Consider the following 17,203-nt stretch of genomic DNA (forward strand, 5'->3'; position numbering starts at 1 on the left):
AAGGCCCCCCCCCCCCCCCCCCGGCGCTTTATACATTTTTAAATCAAATCAAATCAAATCAAACCTAATACACACTCCTTATAAATCTAGGCCTTCATGCCTCGGAGATCTGGTTGACTGGTGCATGCCATCCTCCGATATTGAATCTCACCAAAAGACAGGAATGTATTGCTGAGTTCTCTATTTCTGGCAAATAGAAGTTTAATTAAAGTATCTCTGAATCTCACTATCCGCTAAGAGGCAAAACAAATATCTGGGTCGAGAAGCAGTGACGCACACCTAGACCTTATTTGGCAGTAGTACCTGGCGTGATCATGTGAGAATCATATTCTGGGAATCTTTGTTTCATGTTCTTCAAACATTGGCTACAAATCAAAGACTTGCATAAGCCCTATCCCTGGTCTGAATTTAAAAAAAATCCTTTGACTGTGCTGCTCCATTGGCCATAGTACTCAGGGTTTTCTATTTAAGACAGTTGAAGGGTGCTGGAGAGACACACCTGCACTCACCACGCACAGAATCCCTTGTGTTAGAACACTGCAGAGGCCATCATGAAGTCCGTCGTCCTGCTCGTTGCCTATCTGACTGTCGCACATGGAGGTTAGAAAAAAGCGCATTACAATGCGCTTTATTTATTTATAGAACATTTTCACATAGCGCTAGTGCATTAAAAATGGATCAAGCCGCTTTACGAAAAAAATAAGAATCAAATGCAATAGAATTGAATAAATAAATATTAAGCGGAAGAGGTGAGTATATATATGTTTCTTCAGGAAAAAAGTTGTGAGTAAAGATGTAGGCTAGGGTCCAGAGAGTTTCAAAGCGTTTGTTAAAGTTTGTTTTTGTCCTCCAACATTTCAACCTTCATTTATCCATAGTTTTTTTTATTTCTCATTAAATTGTTATTTATGCAAAATGATTGTTTATTAAGTAGAGAAATAAATGAAGTTGTAACTCATCATTTGGGCTGTTGCACCCGCTGCTAGAATGGCTGCGTGCTTCCAATTGTTTCTGTATTTCTACAAATGTACACAGAAAGGTACTAAACTGGTTTCTGATTTCATTTTTCTGAATTTAACCACGAAAATAAATGCCAGACTTGGAGAGTTACTGCATCTGTAACAAGCATGCAAACCTTATGTGCATGAAATTCATAACTTGTAAAATAAAATGCGTACATTACACAATGTTTTCATTGTTACAGTAACGTGGTTTTGTGTCGACTTAAGGTTATTTTAATGATTGGTTAAAATGTGTTTTCTCTTAATGATTTAGGTTTCCATTTAGCTTCGTTTTTACTTGTAGTTTATGTTCCCTGTTTTTTTTTGTTCCAGTGCATGCTCAAAATATTAACTCACACTAAATCACTGTACTAAACACTCTCAATATATTGCTTTTTTAAATGATCAACTCAGGTTAAGGACAGTTTTACAGTTGGCTCTATTCATCGACTGCTTGCTGCTGGTGCTATATTTCCAGTATGTCAGGTCAAGCCAGGCAAAGCAAATTGGCCCTTCAGTCACTCAGTAAATCTTGCCTAAGAGGGTATTTCCCTGGACAGAGGACATACAGCGCTGACCAGTACAATATTGGTAGCACTAAGACCAGCATGATATCACTGCACAATGGAATCACACCACAACACAAAGAGGTGGTTATCAGAGCATGCACCACCACAACACAAAGGGGTGGTAATCAGAGCATGCACCACCACAACACAAAGGGGTGGTAATCAGAACATGCACCACCACAACACAAAGGGGTGGTAATCAGAGCATGCACCACCACAACACAAAGGGGTGGTAATCAGAGCCTTCTCCAAAACAGCATAAAGAGGTGGTAATCAGAGCCTGCTCCACCACTCCATCTGCCTGTGAATCCCTGGGTAGTGTGTTGAAAGTACCAGAAGGCACACAACTGTATCCAATGCAGGTACTGTATTATGATGCAACTAGGGTTGCAGATAAGCAGGTCCCGTTCAGCAGCATAGGGCTTGCTGAAGCACACCAAGAGCCCCAAGGGTGGGGAGCGCCGGTTTGTCAGAATACAAAAAGAAGTGGGGGGGAGGGAGGATTACAAGCAGTTACTTTCTGGGGTGGCAGCACTCATTGTATTGCCCTGCTTAAGAGTCCTCAGATTGTACTAATACAATGTTTTGTTATTTTTGCAGAGCCAGCATTGTTCGATGGAGGTAAGGATTCCTCACATGGAGTACTTAAGAGCCCACAGTGAGAATTAGTAATGCTTACTCTGGATCATTAATCCGTTTCTAAAGCTTTGACATGTGAAATCTATTATAGCTCTGACTGTCTAAACTGCAAAAAATGCCTGATGCCTTAACCATCATTATGGGGGTGGTAACACTTATAACTCCGCAAGGCAGATTTACTGCCATTGCTCTCAACACAGTGCAGCAACAAAAGTTACAGTGTTTCATTAAAGGGAGCAATCAGAACAGCAGAATATCTACAAAGATATGGTGCCCTTTCTCTCTATCCCATACTGTTGCACATTAGGCTGCCTTGCAGCAGTGCATAAACTCTGGCACCATTGGGTAAGGCTGTGTGCCTGATCTCAAGCATGGGTTTTCATACTGGAAGGATAACCTTTCTGTGCTAATTACTATGCTTAGGTATAGCTTATTACTGTTCTTGCCTTGTATGTGTGCTGAGAAGTTCAGCACCCATTGCACGTTTCGAAAGGTTTTAAGAAATAAAAACTTTTCACATATTTTATGTCTGCCTCTGATAGACATTTATTTTTGGGGTAGTGTGCTGCCTACATTTTATAGTAGATAGCGCCTTGTGGCAAAAACCATGGGTGTTTGCATGAGACCGTCCATGCACCACCCAAGGAATGGCCCCCGAATACAAAATAGTCCAACGTAGTATAAAACAGTATTTTTGTTTTACTATATTGCTACTTTAGAACACAAATAGAATGGCCGAATTAGCATTGCACTGCCCCAGAGCTATTTCACTGCTCCTGAACTGCCCCTTTCCTTTTGCCTGGTTGGCCCATACGATGAGGCACTTTATTTGTGCCCATATCAAATGGTATACGCGTCACAATTCATGTGGCTGGCCTGTTGCTACCATTTCCACCCTGGTAAGCTAAGTGCCACTTATTGTTTGAATATTATTAGCACAGTGAATCTTGTCTCTGGCTCAAAATGTCTTTTGTAGCTCCCAGGACACATACTGGATTGCGGTGGGACGAGGGGGTAGGTGACATTAAAATGTTGTATTGTGTTTTTTATGGATTTTTAATCTTTTTTCAAAATGTGTTTACTGTTAATGTTGTAAGTTTTCTTTTTCCTCCTTTTTTACTCGTAGTTAATATGTTCTGCTTGTTTTTGATCCAATCCATGCTCAAAATATTAACTCCCACTAAAGCACTTTACTAAACACTCTCAATATATTGTTTTTTTTAATTACCAAATCAGTTTAAGTACAGTTTTATATACACACAAATAGAGAGGGACTAGAGAGTGTGCCTTCCCTCGCTCTCCCCACTAGACTATTGACCTTACTACAAGAAAAGGATAAATCCCTACTCTTATCTTAAAAAGCTGTAAAAATTGGCTAAAAATGGATCAAGAAAAAAGGAAAACTAAAAAAAAAGTGAGAAAAGACTTACTGGAAAATCACCCAAAAATGTATGGTTGCCCGTGGCATGCTTCATCACAGGTTTAGTTTTACACGTGGCTCTTACCACCGACTGCTTGCTGCTGGTGCTATATTTCCAGTATGTCAGGTCAAGCCAGGCAAAGCAAATTGGACCTTGCATGGCTCAGAGAATCTTGTCTAGTGTTTTACGTCAGGGACACAGGAAATTAAACACTGGCCACTGATATATTGGTATCACCAAGATCAACATGACATCACTGCAATGGAATCACACCACAGCACAAAGAGGTGGTTATCAGTGCCTTCTCCACCACAGTACAAAGAGGTGGTAATCAGTGCATTTTCCATCACAACAGAAAGAGGTGGTAATTAGTGCATTTTCCATCACAACAGAAAGAGGTGGTAATTAGTGCATGCTCCACCACAGTACTGCATGCTCCATCTGCCTGTGAATCCCTGGATAGTGTGTTGAAAGCACCTGAAGACACACAACTGTATCCAATGCAGGTACTGACTTATGATGCAACAAAGATTGCAGATAAGCAGTTCCGTTCAGCAGCATAGGGCTTGCAGAAGCACACCAAGACATCCAAGGGTGGGGAGCGCCAGCTTGTCAGAATACAAAAAGAAGTGGGGGGTTACAAGCAGTTACTTTCTGGGGTGGCAGCACTCATTGTACTGGCCCTGCTGAAGAGTCCTCAGATTTTACTAATACAATGTTTTGTTATTTTTTTCAGGAGTATTACCAGCTGATCTAGGTAAGGATTCCTCACATGGAGTACTTAAGAGCCCAAATTGAGAATTAGTAATGCTTACTCTGGATCATTAATCAGTTTCTAAAGCTTTGACATGTGAAACCTAATATATCTCTGACTGTCTAAACTGCAGAAAATGCCTGATGCCTTAACCCTCATTATGGGGGGTGGTAACACTTATAACTGCTCAAGGCAGATTTACTGCCATTTCTCTAAACACAGTGCAGCATCAAAAGTTGCAGTGTTGTGGCAAAGCAAGCGATCAGAACTGTAGAATATCTGCAAAGATATTGTTCTGTTTCTCTCTATCCCATACTGGCTGCATTAGGCTGCCTTGCACCAGTGCATACACTCTTGCACAATTGTGTAATGCTGCGTGCGTGATCTCATGCATAGGTTTTTCTACAGGAAGAACAACCTTTCTGTACTAATTACTTAGATATAGCTTAAATCCTTTCCCACATATGTACACTGACCAGTTCGGCTCACTAGCATGTTTTGAAATGTTTTGAGAAAGAAATCTATTTACGGACTTTACATCTGCCCCTAGCAGGCATTTATTTTTGGGTAATGTGCTGTCTACCTTTTTTAGTAGATAGCGCCTGGTGGCAAAATCCATGGGTATTTGCATGGGAACGCCCATAAACCACCCAAAGATTGGGCCTCGAACACATAGTAGAGCAAAGTAGCCCAAACAGTACTTTTGTCTTACTATACAGCTACTTTCGAACACAAATCAATTGTATGGCACTGATGCTGATCCTTGTGGTTGGGGTGATTTGCCACAAAAATTGTTAGAAAGTCACTGAATAATAAAAAAAGTGCCTCTACGTATGCGGATTGTGGACCACAAGTGAGATTATAGAAGGATTGTTTCTTTATTTTTATCTCTTCTGAGCATGATGGTTTCTATACTCTTAGGAGAGTTTGAGGGCCTCATTTACTAGATGTTGAGGCAGGGCAGTGCTGCACGTCACTTTCCTGCACTGCCCTACTTCAAAAGAAAAGGGCAGGAATACGAAGCATTTATTTCCTCTTTCACTGTCCTGGCGCACAAATTGGTGCCTGGTGCCACCGCAATTACCCTTGCACCATGGCGCAACGGGATCTGTGTTGAAATCCGGTTGTTTCTGTGCAGTAAGTGGCACCTTCCTGCACAGAAACAATCATTGTGCCTCCCCTGGGGAGGCACACAGTGTTGATGCATTCCCAGATTTAAGCTGTATTGTAAGTCTGGGAATATGTCAAATACAATGGTTGTTGAGCGGAAACACCCATCGCAACGCCCATGCGACGCCTCCCTGACATAGGGGCCGATTAGGATTGTGGTTTTTCCGCATCCTCCGGGCCGGCGGAAGTGTCCGCCGGCCCGGAGGATGCGGAAAACCCGATGCGGAGCCTTCAAAGACCCCTCGCCAGATTAGGATGGCTGGGGGGGTCAGGAAGTCCGTTTGCAGCTTTTCCGCTGTGGTCGCCTTCCGACCGCGGCGGAAAAGCTCTAACATGGCTGGCGGTGTCTATCAGACACCGCCAAGCATATTAGGATGGTATTAAAAACATGCTTTTCCGCGGTAGCTTTTCCGCCGTGGAAAAGCATACGGACTTTCACTTTGGGGGCCCGTTGCGGGCCCCCTGGGTGAAGGGGGTGGGTGGTGCACATGGGGGGTACCTATGGTACCCCCCTGCATTTGCGTGCACACAGAAGCAGGCACTGCGCGGTTCCTGCCGCATTGTGCATGCAAATGCGATGCATGCATTTTTAACCTTGTGTGGGGTGCAGTTTGAAGCTGCAACCGCCTCAATGTTAAAGATAGAGGATGTGACCGCCACCCTGGCGGTCACATCCTAATCTGCTCGGAGGGAACGCCGCAGCCCCTGCGGACGTTCCCTCCTCCTCAGGGGTCGCGGACAGACTCAAGTCCGTCCGCGATCCAAATCGGCCCCATAGTGTGAGGCACTGCCTAGGACCATATCTATGAGGCAAAGAAAAGTCATGCAGAGTGGCTTTCCGTTGCCTCTTAGATATGGTTCTGCACTCTGTGCCACTGGATCATCAAAAAAATGACGTTCCGGCCATGCACAGGACTTAAATAAGCCCCTGAGTATATAGCCGAGTGTTATCCATGTGTCTGGAGGAAGGTAACAGAGAACAGAAGAGGAAGCATGCAAGACTGTACTGCGATCCTGGAACTTGGTCCACTGTCCCATATTTTAAACAAAGTGTTACTTGCGAGATGTCCTGGAAAATTAGTCGAGCATAGTAAGAATTTGAAATCTGCAAAAGGGACAGAAGGCCCAGACTTAATGCATTCTCCTAATAAAAAATTTGTAACAACTTCTCCTTTCACCCCTCTAGTGCCTACTACCTACCACAGAGGCACTCTAGGATCCACTTAGGAAGTGACCTGCTAGCTTTCTCTTACCTATTCTTTTATGCTGTTCCTAATACCTGGATGAGAGATTTGGATCCACACTTCCAAGATTTCAGGGCACATATGCAAGTGGAGCTTTGTACCACTCTACATTTAAAAAAAAAAATAATGTGTTTGTTGCAATGGAAATGAGTCAGCCTTGAATCTGTTACTCCTGAGTTCAGTCACTTTCTCACTAGAGCACAATGTTGATCCCGGGCAAACTACCCTATCTTCCTTGCCACTGCAGCAATGTCAGTCAAAATAGAAAAAAAGGCACGGGAGAGCTTGAGACACAGGGTGAATGCACGTGTGGATTCAGTTTACATAACCTGACATACCTAAGGTGATACTGTAATAGGAGAGGTCTTGTGGTTCCTTCCGTATAAGACTCAAAATCAGAATCAACCCTGGTAAAAAGTTCAACACAGCCCTAGACTGTCGAAGGCCATCATTAGAATTTGGTCTAATCTTAGCGAATGTCTGACGTTACAATGCATACATTTACAACGCATGCACTTACAATGCAGTTTTTTTACCGCAGCATCCACTACAATGCATTCCATTACATCGCATGACACTACATCGCATTTAAAAAATGTACTTTTACAACGCATTGCATTACATTGCATACTACCATTACAACGCATACCATTTACAACACATAACATTACATTGCATTTAAGGTATGTATTGGATTGTATAGGAGCACAAATTACTATTCTAACTCCAGGGGGTGCAAAAGTAGGGTAAATGTTGGATAGTGTAGGGGTACTATGCGTTGTAATGGTATGCGTTGTAATGGTATGCGTTGTAATGACATGTGATGTAGTGTCATGCGTTGTAATGGTATGCGTTGTAAAGCCTGCGTTGTAGTGACATGCGTTGTAAATGATGTTGCGATGTAATGACTGTGTTGTAAGTGTAGTGCAATATAATGAATGTGTTGTAACGGTTGTTTCCCAATCATGGCATGGAGCCCACCACAAAAGCAAATGGCCGATCTAGCATCGCTCTGCCCCAGAGCTACTTCACTGCACCTAAACTGCCCCTTTCCTTCTGCCTGGTTGGCCCATGAGATGAGGGGGCACATCTCAATTACTTGCATTTACAACCAAAGTGCAAGCACTTTATTTGTGCCCAGGTTAAATGGTAAAAGCAAACACAACAGTGATGGACAGAATGTGGATCAATGTCACACATTCACCCCAGTCCAAAGATCTGGGCCCAAATCCATCGTTTTTCCACTCCACACCACCCTGGGTTAGACAATGGCGATATGCAAATCAGCGCTGACCCTGTGTCCCATGGGAACAGTCCAGTCCGAACTACAAAAGCCATGTCCTTCCCAGAACGGAATCAAGCATCCGAGGACCGGCCCGGTTTCGAGGTAACACCTCTCATCAGCCCGGCTAGCTTGACTCCAGTGGTGTGGAGTGCCTGGGACTCACGTCTGAGCATCCCCAGTACACTTAGAGCGGTAATTGCAAACACAACAGTGATGGACAGAATGTGGATCAATGTCACACATTCACCCCAGTCCAAAGATCTGGGCCCAAATCCATCGTTTTTCCACTCCACACCACCCTGGGTTAGACAATGGCGATATGCAAATCAGCGCTGACCCTGTGCCCCATGGGAACAGTCCAGTCCGAACTACAAAAGCCATGTCCTTCCCAGAACGGAATCAAGCATCCGAGGACCGGCCCGGTTTCGAGGTAACACCTCTCATCAGCCCGGCTAGCTTGACTCCAGTGGTGTGGAGTGCCTGGGACTCACGTCTGAGCATCCCCAGTACACTTAGAGCGGTAATTGCAAACACAACAGTGATGGACAGAATGTGGATCAATGTCACACATTCACCCCAGTCCAAAGATCTGGGCCCAAATCCATCGTTTTTCCACTCCACACCACCCTGGGTTAGACAATGGCGATATGCAAATCAGCGCTGGGAACAGTCCAGTCCAGTCCGAACTACAAAAGCCATGTCCTTCCCAGAACGGAATCAAGCATCCGAGGTTAAATGGTAAAAGCGTCACATTTCGTGTTGCTGGCCTGTTGCTACCATTTTCACCCTGATAAGCTAAGTGCCACTTCTTGTTTTAATATTATCAGCACAATGAATCTTGACTCTGCCTTGCGGTGGGACGAGGAGGTAGGAGATAGTAAAATGTGGTATTGTGTTGCTTTATGGTTTTTAAAAAGGAAGTTCTGTCCTTTTTGCTTCTTTTGTTATTCGTAGTTAATGTGTTCTGCTTGGATTTTGTTCCATTGTGTGCTCAGAATATTTACTCTCACTAAATCACTTCGTTAAACACTCTCAATATGTTGCTTTTTAAATTACCAAATCAGTTTTACACTTGGCTCTTATCACCGACCGCTTGCTGCTGGTGCTATATTTCCAGTATGTCAGGTCAAGTCAGGCAAAGCAAATTAGACATTGCGTAGCTCAGAAAATCTTGTCTAGCGTTTTACGTCAGGGACACAGGACATAAACACTGGCCACTGAAATATTCAAAATGACATCACTGCAATGGAATCACACCACAGCACAAAGAGGTGGTAATCAGAGCATGATCCGACACAGCACAAAGAGGTGGTAATCAGAGCCTTCTCCACCACAACACAAAGAGGTGGTAATCAGAGCATGCTCCACCACAATACAAAGAGGTGGTAATCAGAGCCTTCTCCACCAGAACACAAAGAGGTGGTAATCAGAGCATGCTCCACCACAATACAAAGAGGTGGTAATCAGCATGCTCCACCACAACACAAAGAGGTGGTAATCAGAGCATGATCCGCCACAGCACAAAGAGGTGGTAATCAGAGCCTTCTCCACCAGAACACAAAGAGGTGGTAATCAGAGCATGCTCCACCACAATACAAAGAGGTGGTAATCAGAGCCTTCTCCACCAGAACACAAAGAGGTGGTAATCAGAGCATGCTCCACCACAATACAAAGAGGTGGTAATCAGCATGCTCCACCACAACACAAAGAGGTGGTAATCAGCATGCTCCACCAAAACACAACGAGGTGGTAATCAGAGCATGTTCCGCCACAGCACAAAGAGATGGTAATCAGAGCATGTTCCACTACAACACAAAGAGGTGGTTATCAGGGCATGCACCACCACAACACAAAGAGGTGGTAATCAGAGCCTTCTCCAACACAGCATAAAGAGGTGGTAATCAGAGCATGCTCCACCACAGCACAAAGAGGTGATAATCAGTGCATGCTCCACCAGAACACAAATATGTGTAATCAGTGCCTGCTACACCACAGCACTGCATGCTCCATCTGCCTGTGAATCCCTGGATAGTGTGTTGAAAGCACCTGAAGACACACAACTGTATCCAATGCAGGTACTGTATTATGATGCAACAAGGATTACAGATACGCAGGTCCCGTTCAGCAGCATAGGGTCTGCAGAAGCACACCAAGAGCCCCATGGGTGGGGAGCGCCAGCTTGTCACAACACAACAGGAAGCAGGGGTATTCAATCAATCACCAACAACTCCAGTTTTGTGAGGAAGGTGGTTTCGCGCTGTGCATATAACTTATATCTACAGATCATTGCTTATCATCTGCCTGCTGACTCAGCCATCTGCCCACCCCGGTGACATTGTCTAAAGCTAGAGTCCAAGCCTGAGGCGAGTACCTCAATGTCCTCATGCACGCATTTCACAGGTGGAAAGAGCCAGACACTGAGTTGGTTGCTCCTCTGGTATTTCATGATCTCCTTAAGGAGAGAGTATGTGGGATCATCTGAGTAGGAGCAGATAACATTTCTTTGGATGCTGTTTGCAAGGGGAATCAGCTTTACAAATTGAATGTAGGGGCATCTGGATCAAAATCACTGAGCGTCTCGTAAAGGAGGAATCATAAGCAATTAGTTGCAAATCTCTCTTAGTAGCATCATATAACTATTGTTCATGTACCTCTGCTTGTTTTTGTTTGTGGGTGCATCTGGGTAAGAACAAGGAAAAGGAAACTATTCTTACTCCTTGGCTGGTGGGCCTGAAAACAATTGTTTGGCTACTGCTATGCTATTGATGATATCTGAGTCATCAGCATCATCCGCAACACTCAAGTCTACCTGATGCAACTACTTTCATGCTCTCCCTGGGGTTGGCACAGATGTGATTTGCCATATTCTTCCTGCATTGAGTGCACATTCATTTTTTTATGTAAGTGGGCAGTTCAATGTGAGGCTTCTCCTACTCTTTGCGCAATTAGTGGGGGAGCTATCTTAAATTGTGTACACTGGTTGGAGGGTAGCTTTGGCTCTCAATAGCCATATACACAAGTCCTGCTGGCCACATAGACTGCTTGATGACTCGATAGAAGATGGATCCTCCTACCTAACCAAATGGAATTTGTCCTGATAGGTATTGATGTGTTGTGGAGCCAAATGTCCAGCCTGTGATGTAGCCCTAACAAAGACTGTGTGCATTCAGCAAAGCAGAGCTCGAGAGAGCATCCCATAGGGATACCTGCCAGACCCTGGTAAAGGAAACACGGGCCCTCAATAATGGGGAATTGGCGTAGGGCAGCACAGCAAGCCACCTTGCTGTGCTACCCTACGACAAAGTGAATGCACTCTATTTATCCAATATGGTGCATTCCTGTTCTCTCCCCCTGCACTGGCGCTATTTTGGCAGTCTAGCACCAATGCTGGTACTCTTGCACTGTGGTGTTTTCGAAAAGATTTTGTTTTGGTCAGAAAGGTGCGACAGGAGTTCTAAAGTAACAGAAAACTGGACACAAGAGTTCATGCATCCGCATTGCAAGGACACTGCATTAAAGAGTGCACACACTAAAGACACAAGGCAACGGATTGTAAACACTGAATGATGCAAAGCACTGCAGAGAGCAAGTTCTGATATGTTTTTCAGCAAGTAACTAAGAGATTGAAAAACTGTCATGCAAGGCTTCATTATAAAACATTGGATACTCCAGCACATGAATTGGTATGCTCTATAGGACAGAACATGCACAGTGAGACATAAATTACCCAAAGACAAAAAACAGGGCAACGAAACTGAAGCTCTTAAGACTTCAACGACTGCACAGTGGGCACCGGTGACCCCCAGGATGCCAATACATGTATGGGACTGAGATGAGCCAGAATGTTGAGATGGCCAGGGAGGGGCCTTTAGGAGTGTGGTCATAGATGAGATGTCTAGGTGGAGGGGGACCTCAGAGCCCTTGCAAACAGCAAATATTGTTAATGGGACCTCATTGTTGGTGGTGCAGTGTTCCAAATATCACTGATGGTGGTGCACACATCATTGGACTCTACAAATGAGTATTTGATATCTTTGTCTAATTCATGTTTTTTTCTTTCCAGTTGGCCCAATTGCTGCCGTTTTCAACACTGTAACTGGTGGCATAGGTAAGGATTGCCGACATGAAGCCCTGCTCAGAGAACATACAATTGAATACGTTTACTTAATAGTAGGGGGCTCAAGGCTAAACCTTTGCCTGCAATGTCTGACAAGTTTGGGGATGTTCATTGGCAAAGCAGCCACAATTGTTGGTGTTTGCTGAAGAATATCCTCACCCAACTGTGTTCCCTGTAGCCGAATTCACCAAGTGTGTGCCCATTCCTCTTCCCTCAGTTGTGATGTCTGAATTCTGATGATATTGATTCATTGTTTGTTATATTTGCCTCAGGTGAAGATGCTGGCCCCAGAGAGTAATCAAAAGGGCAAATTATGTTAATGAGAGCATCTCTTTGATATTTTCTAGGGGACATGGGGTATGTTTTGTGGTCATTGGAGAGTGAAGTACATGTCTAGGATTACAAGTCATTACATTCTAAGGGTATAACTTGCAAACCACATATTAGCCTTAAGTGTGTAAAAGTATTAAGGAGCCTAGGTTTCACGTTTGTGCCAACTTCAAGACAAATTAAGGTTTGAAGCTGAATAATTGATGATCCCCTTCTTTCTCTTTAGAGGTCTCTTCGCTAACTGGACCTCCTTCTGGTTCTTTCTGTTTCTGTCATGATGGCAATCCTAGCGCTGGGACGCTCCAGCTGGAATAAGCTGTGATCTTTGGAAAGCTTTTTAACATAACATAGAAGGTTATCAAGGTTATTTTAGGGGTTGTTGATGACAATACCAGCTTTTATTAAAACAAAAAATACTATTATCCACCTTTATTAAAATAAAAAATACTATTATCCACCTTTACAATTTTAGGCTATAACAATAACATTTTCCTAAGCTTTTGCACATGCATTCTCAACTTTCTCAATCGTATTTCTGACCAGGACCTGGTTTTCTTTTTTTAAATGGGGTCCATAACAATGCATTGTGTGTATCGCTAAGAGACAGAAGAGTACAGGCAAGCACCAGCATGCTGCTGTACGAGCACACAAACTGTGGCCTACATTTACAAATATTTTGCATCGTGGATGCAACACTTTTTCAGTGCAGCCAATGTACAAAATGTTATTAGTGATTTGCAAAGCCACGCACAGAAGATTTGTGCTGCTTTGTGTGGGAATGTTCTCAAAATGTAACTCAAGGCAGCTGTTAGTGCTGCCTTGTGTTACTTTGTTTATTATAAAGAACAAAGGTCCTTGGCTTAGCTGTTGATAAAGAAGGGGGAAAAAATTCACCCATAGACTTGAATAAGACCTATGGCTCTGTTTTCCAATGTTCAGCCGGACAAGGGAACATTTATTTTGAGAACAATGCAAGGAATTTGAACATAAATGAAACAAGGAACAAAATACACATTGGGCACAAGCCTGTACTAGGTTTGGGGGAGAAGGGAAATAGAAGGAACAGAGTAACAGGCAAAAAGGGTGGAGAAAAAGGAGGCTTACAACATAATACTTTTTAGCGTAAGCTTAACCAGACGGTTATTGCAATACAATTTACACATTGGATCAGTTGTAATACTGTCAAGAAAGTCGACATGACGTTTCGATCCCTAGCTCCAATTATCAACTGGGATCATCTTCAGGACTAGTTATTATGCTATTGCCTGATTTATTGTGGCGCCTTTGCCAAGCGATGTTTGGTGAGGAGCGTCTTGGGGGATACTGTGATCGTATCAGTACGCCTTCAGTTAGGGAAATGCAGACTAATTAACCTGCGATGAGGAAAAGGCATCCATGGGCAGTGGCGGTCAATGGCTGACAGAATTCACGGTAGATCTCATGTAATTCAGGGGTTAGGCGTACTGGGTCCCTTCCTGGGCAGCGTGATGGCTGATTCCCTTACTTTGTATCACAGAGGCCTTCATTCAGTGGAGCAGAGTGTTCCCATGTATCCACCCTTGGATGTTGGTGCAATCCCAGATTTACTTTTGTTAGTAAACCTGGGATTGCACAAAAATGATACGCCTCCCTGAACCAGGTGTAACAAGGAGAATATTTTTTTCTCCTCATTATCCTCTTTCCTCATGTTCTCTGTTCTGCAGCACCCATAGAAGAGGAAAATGCCTGTAGAGAATGTTTTTGTGCAGCAAAGTGTAATTTTCTGTACAAAAACCAACCTGCCTGTAAAGCAGGCACCCTATCACCATGGCCCAATGTTGCCTGCATTGGCACTCGGTAGCACACAGTGCACCAGAGCTAGGAGACAGCACACATGATCCATATTGCTGTAGATATGAATCATCAATGCTGCCTCCCTTTCATGCAAAGGTAGGCAGCAACTTTAAGCTGCCCTACGTTGCGTGACAAATTAGTGAATGTCCCCCTAAATTACTGTCAAACTGAATTTATTTCTAAAATATTGAATACATTTAGGCAGATATCTCTTGAACTCTCAGAGAAGCAAATTATTCAAATATGTCCTCGTTACCGGAGGGTGGAGCAAATATAACTGTCTGAGGCTTACCATGATAAATAATATTCTAAATGTATTTCTGATTAAGTGTTTTTATACCTTTTCAGGAGCCAGTTATGACGCCGTTATGACTCAGGTAGAAAAAGGTAAGAATTCATTCCACTTACCATTGGTGTAAGGGAACATAGAAAGCTGTGAATGTGTGTGCCTAACAGAAGGAATGGTCAAATTAAACTTCATCCAGCATCTTTTGTGCACTTCATGTGTAATGTGGTCACATTCGGATCGCGCGAGAACACCACGATTTTGCTGGTTCACATTCAAACTTGACATCTTTTCTTGAACACTGATATTTGACACACATTTCATTGCATGCCTGTGCAAGATAGTGTTATCTGAAATACTTTTGTTTACATTTCCACTTTATGGGCATATTGTCATCCAATGTGACATTCTGTTCATTACATAAAATGTTGTCACTTTTTCATATATCGCGAACTCGACCCAAAGGAATCAGAGTACTTTACATGAGCACCAGATGAGTAACAGACAGATACATTCATTTTGTTAGGCATGGGGAGATTAAGTGATATGCCCAGAATCACAGGATGTTGAGCGTTCCTGCCAAGACTCAAGCCTGCTGGTTCACCAGCGTTGATTACGACCGCCCTAGCCGTTAGGCCACAAAGCTATCACAGTACGAAAAACATTATCAGCCTGACAGGGGCTTCGGCATGGCAGCATAGGTGATATTTATTTTATATACAGTATCGCTTCCTTGCTTAGTGTGAGGAGCATTACGCTGACACTAAAAGGTTGCCACATGTCGGAATTCCAGCCCAGCCAGTGCTTAATTTGCAAAACCATAAGTGTGCCAGGGCCCTCGACAAGAGGGTACGGCAGCTTGCACCATCCACGGCATATATCAGCATTACCAATTACAGTACCAACACAACTACCAACCATCGCACTCCTACAAGTATGGCACATTAGAATATTCCAGGCCTCCAGTGATATAAGCATGGCAAGGGTGGCATGTATTTGTGATTGTGTTAAACCTGGCTTTTACATCAGGTTTATCTCCAGATTTTCTGCTTTGTGGCCTTCTGTTTCTGACCTGTTTTGTTGGTTTTATGACTCTGGGCACTTTCCGACTGCTGATCAGTGCTAAAGTGCATATGTTCTCCCTGTAAATTGTATGTATGGATTGGTGTTTCCATAATTGGATGATTTTATTTACTAGTCAGTCCCTAGTACAGTGCACTGTGTGTGCCCAGGGCCAGTAAATCAAAATACTGCTAGTGGGCTTGCAGCACTGATTGTTCCACCCACAAACGCAGCCTGTAAATGTTACTCAGGCCTGCCATTGCTGAGTCTTTGGGCTGTCTAGGGCTGCCATGTCGGCTTGGCAAGTGCACCCAGTTACCAGGCCCTAACGTTCCCTTTTCTTACTTGTTAATCACCCCTAAGGTAGGTCCAAGCTACCCCTGTGGGCAGGGTGCAGTGTATGTAAGTGTTGTGGCCTTAAAACCTCAAGATTGTATGTTGCTATAAATGGTCCACCTCCTGATAGCCCCAAGGTCTGAATATATACATACAGACTTAATGGAGTGATCAAGTGGGGGAAAGGAAGGATGGGAAAAGCAGAGAAGGAGACCTGTAACGAACACAACAATGTTTGAGAATACAACACATCAGTATTAAAACAACCGTACCCTTCCTATCCTTCCTTAAGAGGTTTCTACCTGTAAAGTAAAATAATTCCTCTTCCAGACAGGAATCCTGTGAAGGATGAAATAGTATGATCGAGGATAAATGAACAAACTAGTCAAGAACTATTTCTAGTGTTAATATCTACATTGACCAAGAGAAGGAACATGCCAATAGGGTTCATAGAGATGACTGTAACAGAACAGGGGAGGAGTGCTGCCTTCCAGGAACACTCGATTAACCCCTGCTATGGAAAACATAAATATACAAGTCCAGACAACAGCATGGATTATTAGAAGCTTAACCCAAAAGCATAATTCCAGTAAAATAACCCAATTCCTCTTGGGTTGTATTTTGTTTCTATAAACCTTTTAATTTTCACAAGGAACGTAAATCCAATATCCAAAGTAATACACCACAAGTCAATTTGCAATAAATGACTATTATTGCAACTTCTTAGAATACATCCTGCATGATACTCCAAATACTGTTTTCCCATACCTCCTTGGGAACTCATAAGGTAGTCAAAGTTACAAATGATAGTTAATGAGGTATAGCGTTGTATTAATTTTTCTTGTTCTCCCTGCATGAGTTGATGTACCAACTCGCCAACACGGGAGAACAGATTTTTTGCTAATAATAAGCAGAACACCCGGGCAGCCGCTCTCCCAGCGTGTGTTGCCGGAAGAAACGGAAAAGCAAATTTGTCATCCGAGCGTTTGCCTGGGGAATTCCGGGCACTATTGATAAACCGCTAGGCAAAATGCGGCTCCAGAGAGGAGCAAGGACTAGTAAGTCCCTACGAAAAGTCCTGCTCCTTCACCCCAACGTAGCCGGAACTCCAGCATGGTACCAAAGGGGGTAAACAGCAGTGGATAACGAAGAACAA

The 17,203-nt window shown here is 43.5% G+C and overlaps 1 protein-coding gene across 1 annotated transcript in view; it reads left to right on the plus strand.

Annotated features, from left to right (window-relative positions):
- The first annotated feature begins 458 nt into the window (after positions 1-458).
- The window catches only part of LOC144822155 (uncharacterized), a 115,737-nt gene continuing 98,992 nt past the window's right edge, over positions 459-17,203 (plus strand). Inside the window, exons 1-4 of the mRNA XM_078679321.1 lie at positions 459-600; positions 2,171-2,191; positions 12,147-12,191; positions 14,712-14,750. Of these exons, the coding sequence (XP_078535447.1) occupies positions 552-600; positions 2,171-2,191; positions 12,147-12,191; positions 14,712-14,750 (154 nt within the window). The 5' untranslated portion in view covers positions 459-551. The remainder of the gene's footprint in view (positions 601-2,170; positions 2,192-12,146; positions 12,192-14,711; positions 14,751-17,203) is intronic.

The sequence above is a fragment of the Lissotriton helveticus genome, chromosome 3_1 (assembly GCF_964261635.1).
Source record: "Lissotriton helveticus chromosome 3_1, aLisHel1.1, whole genome shotgun sequence".
NCBI classification, from domain to species: domain Eukaryota; kingdom Metazoa; phylum Chordata; class Amphibia; order Caudata; family Salamandridae; genus Lissotriton; species Lissotriton helveticus.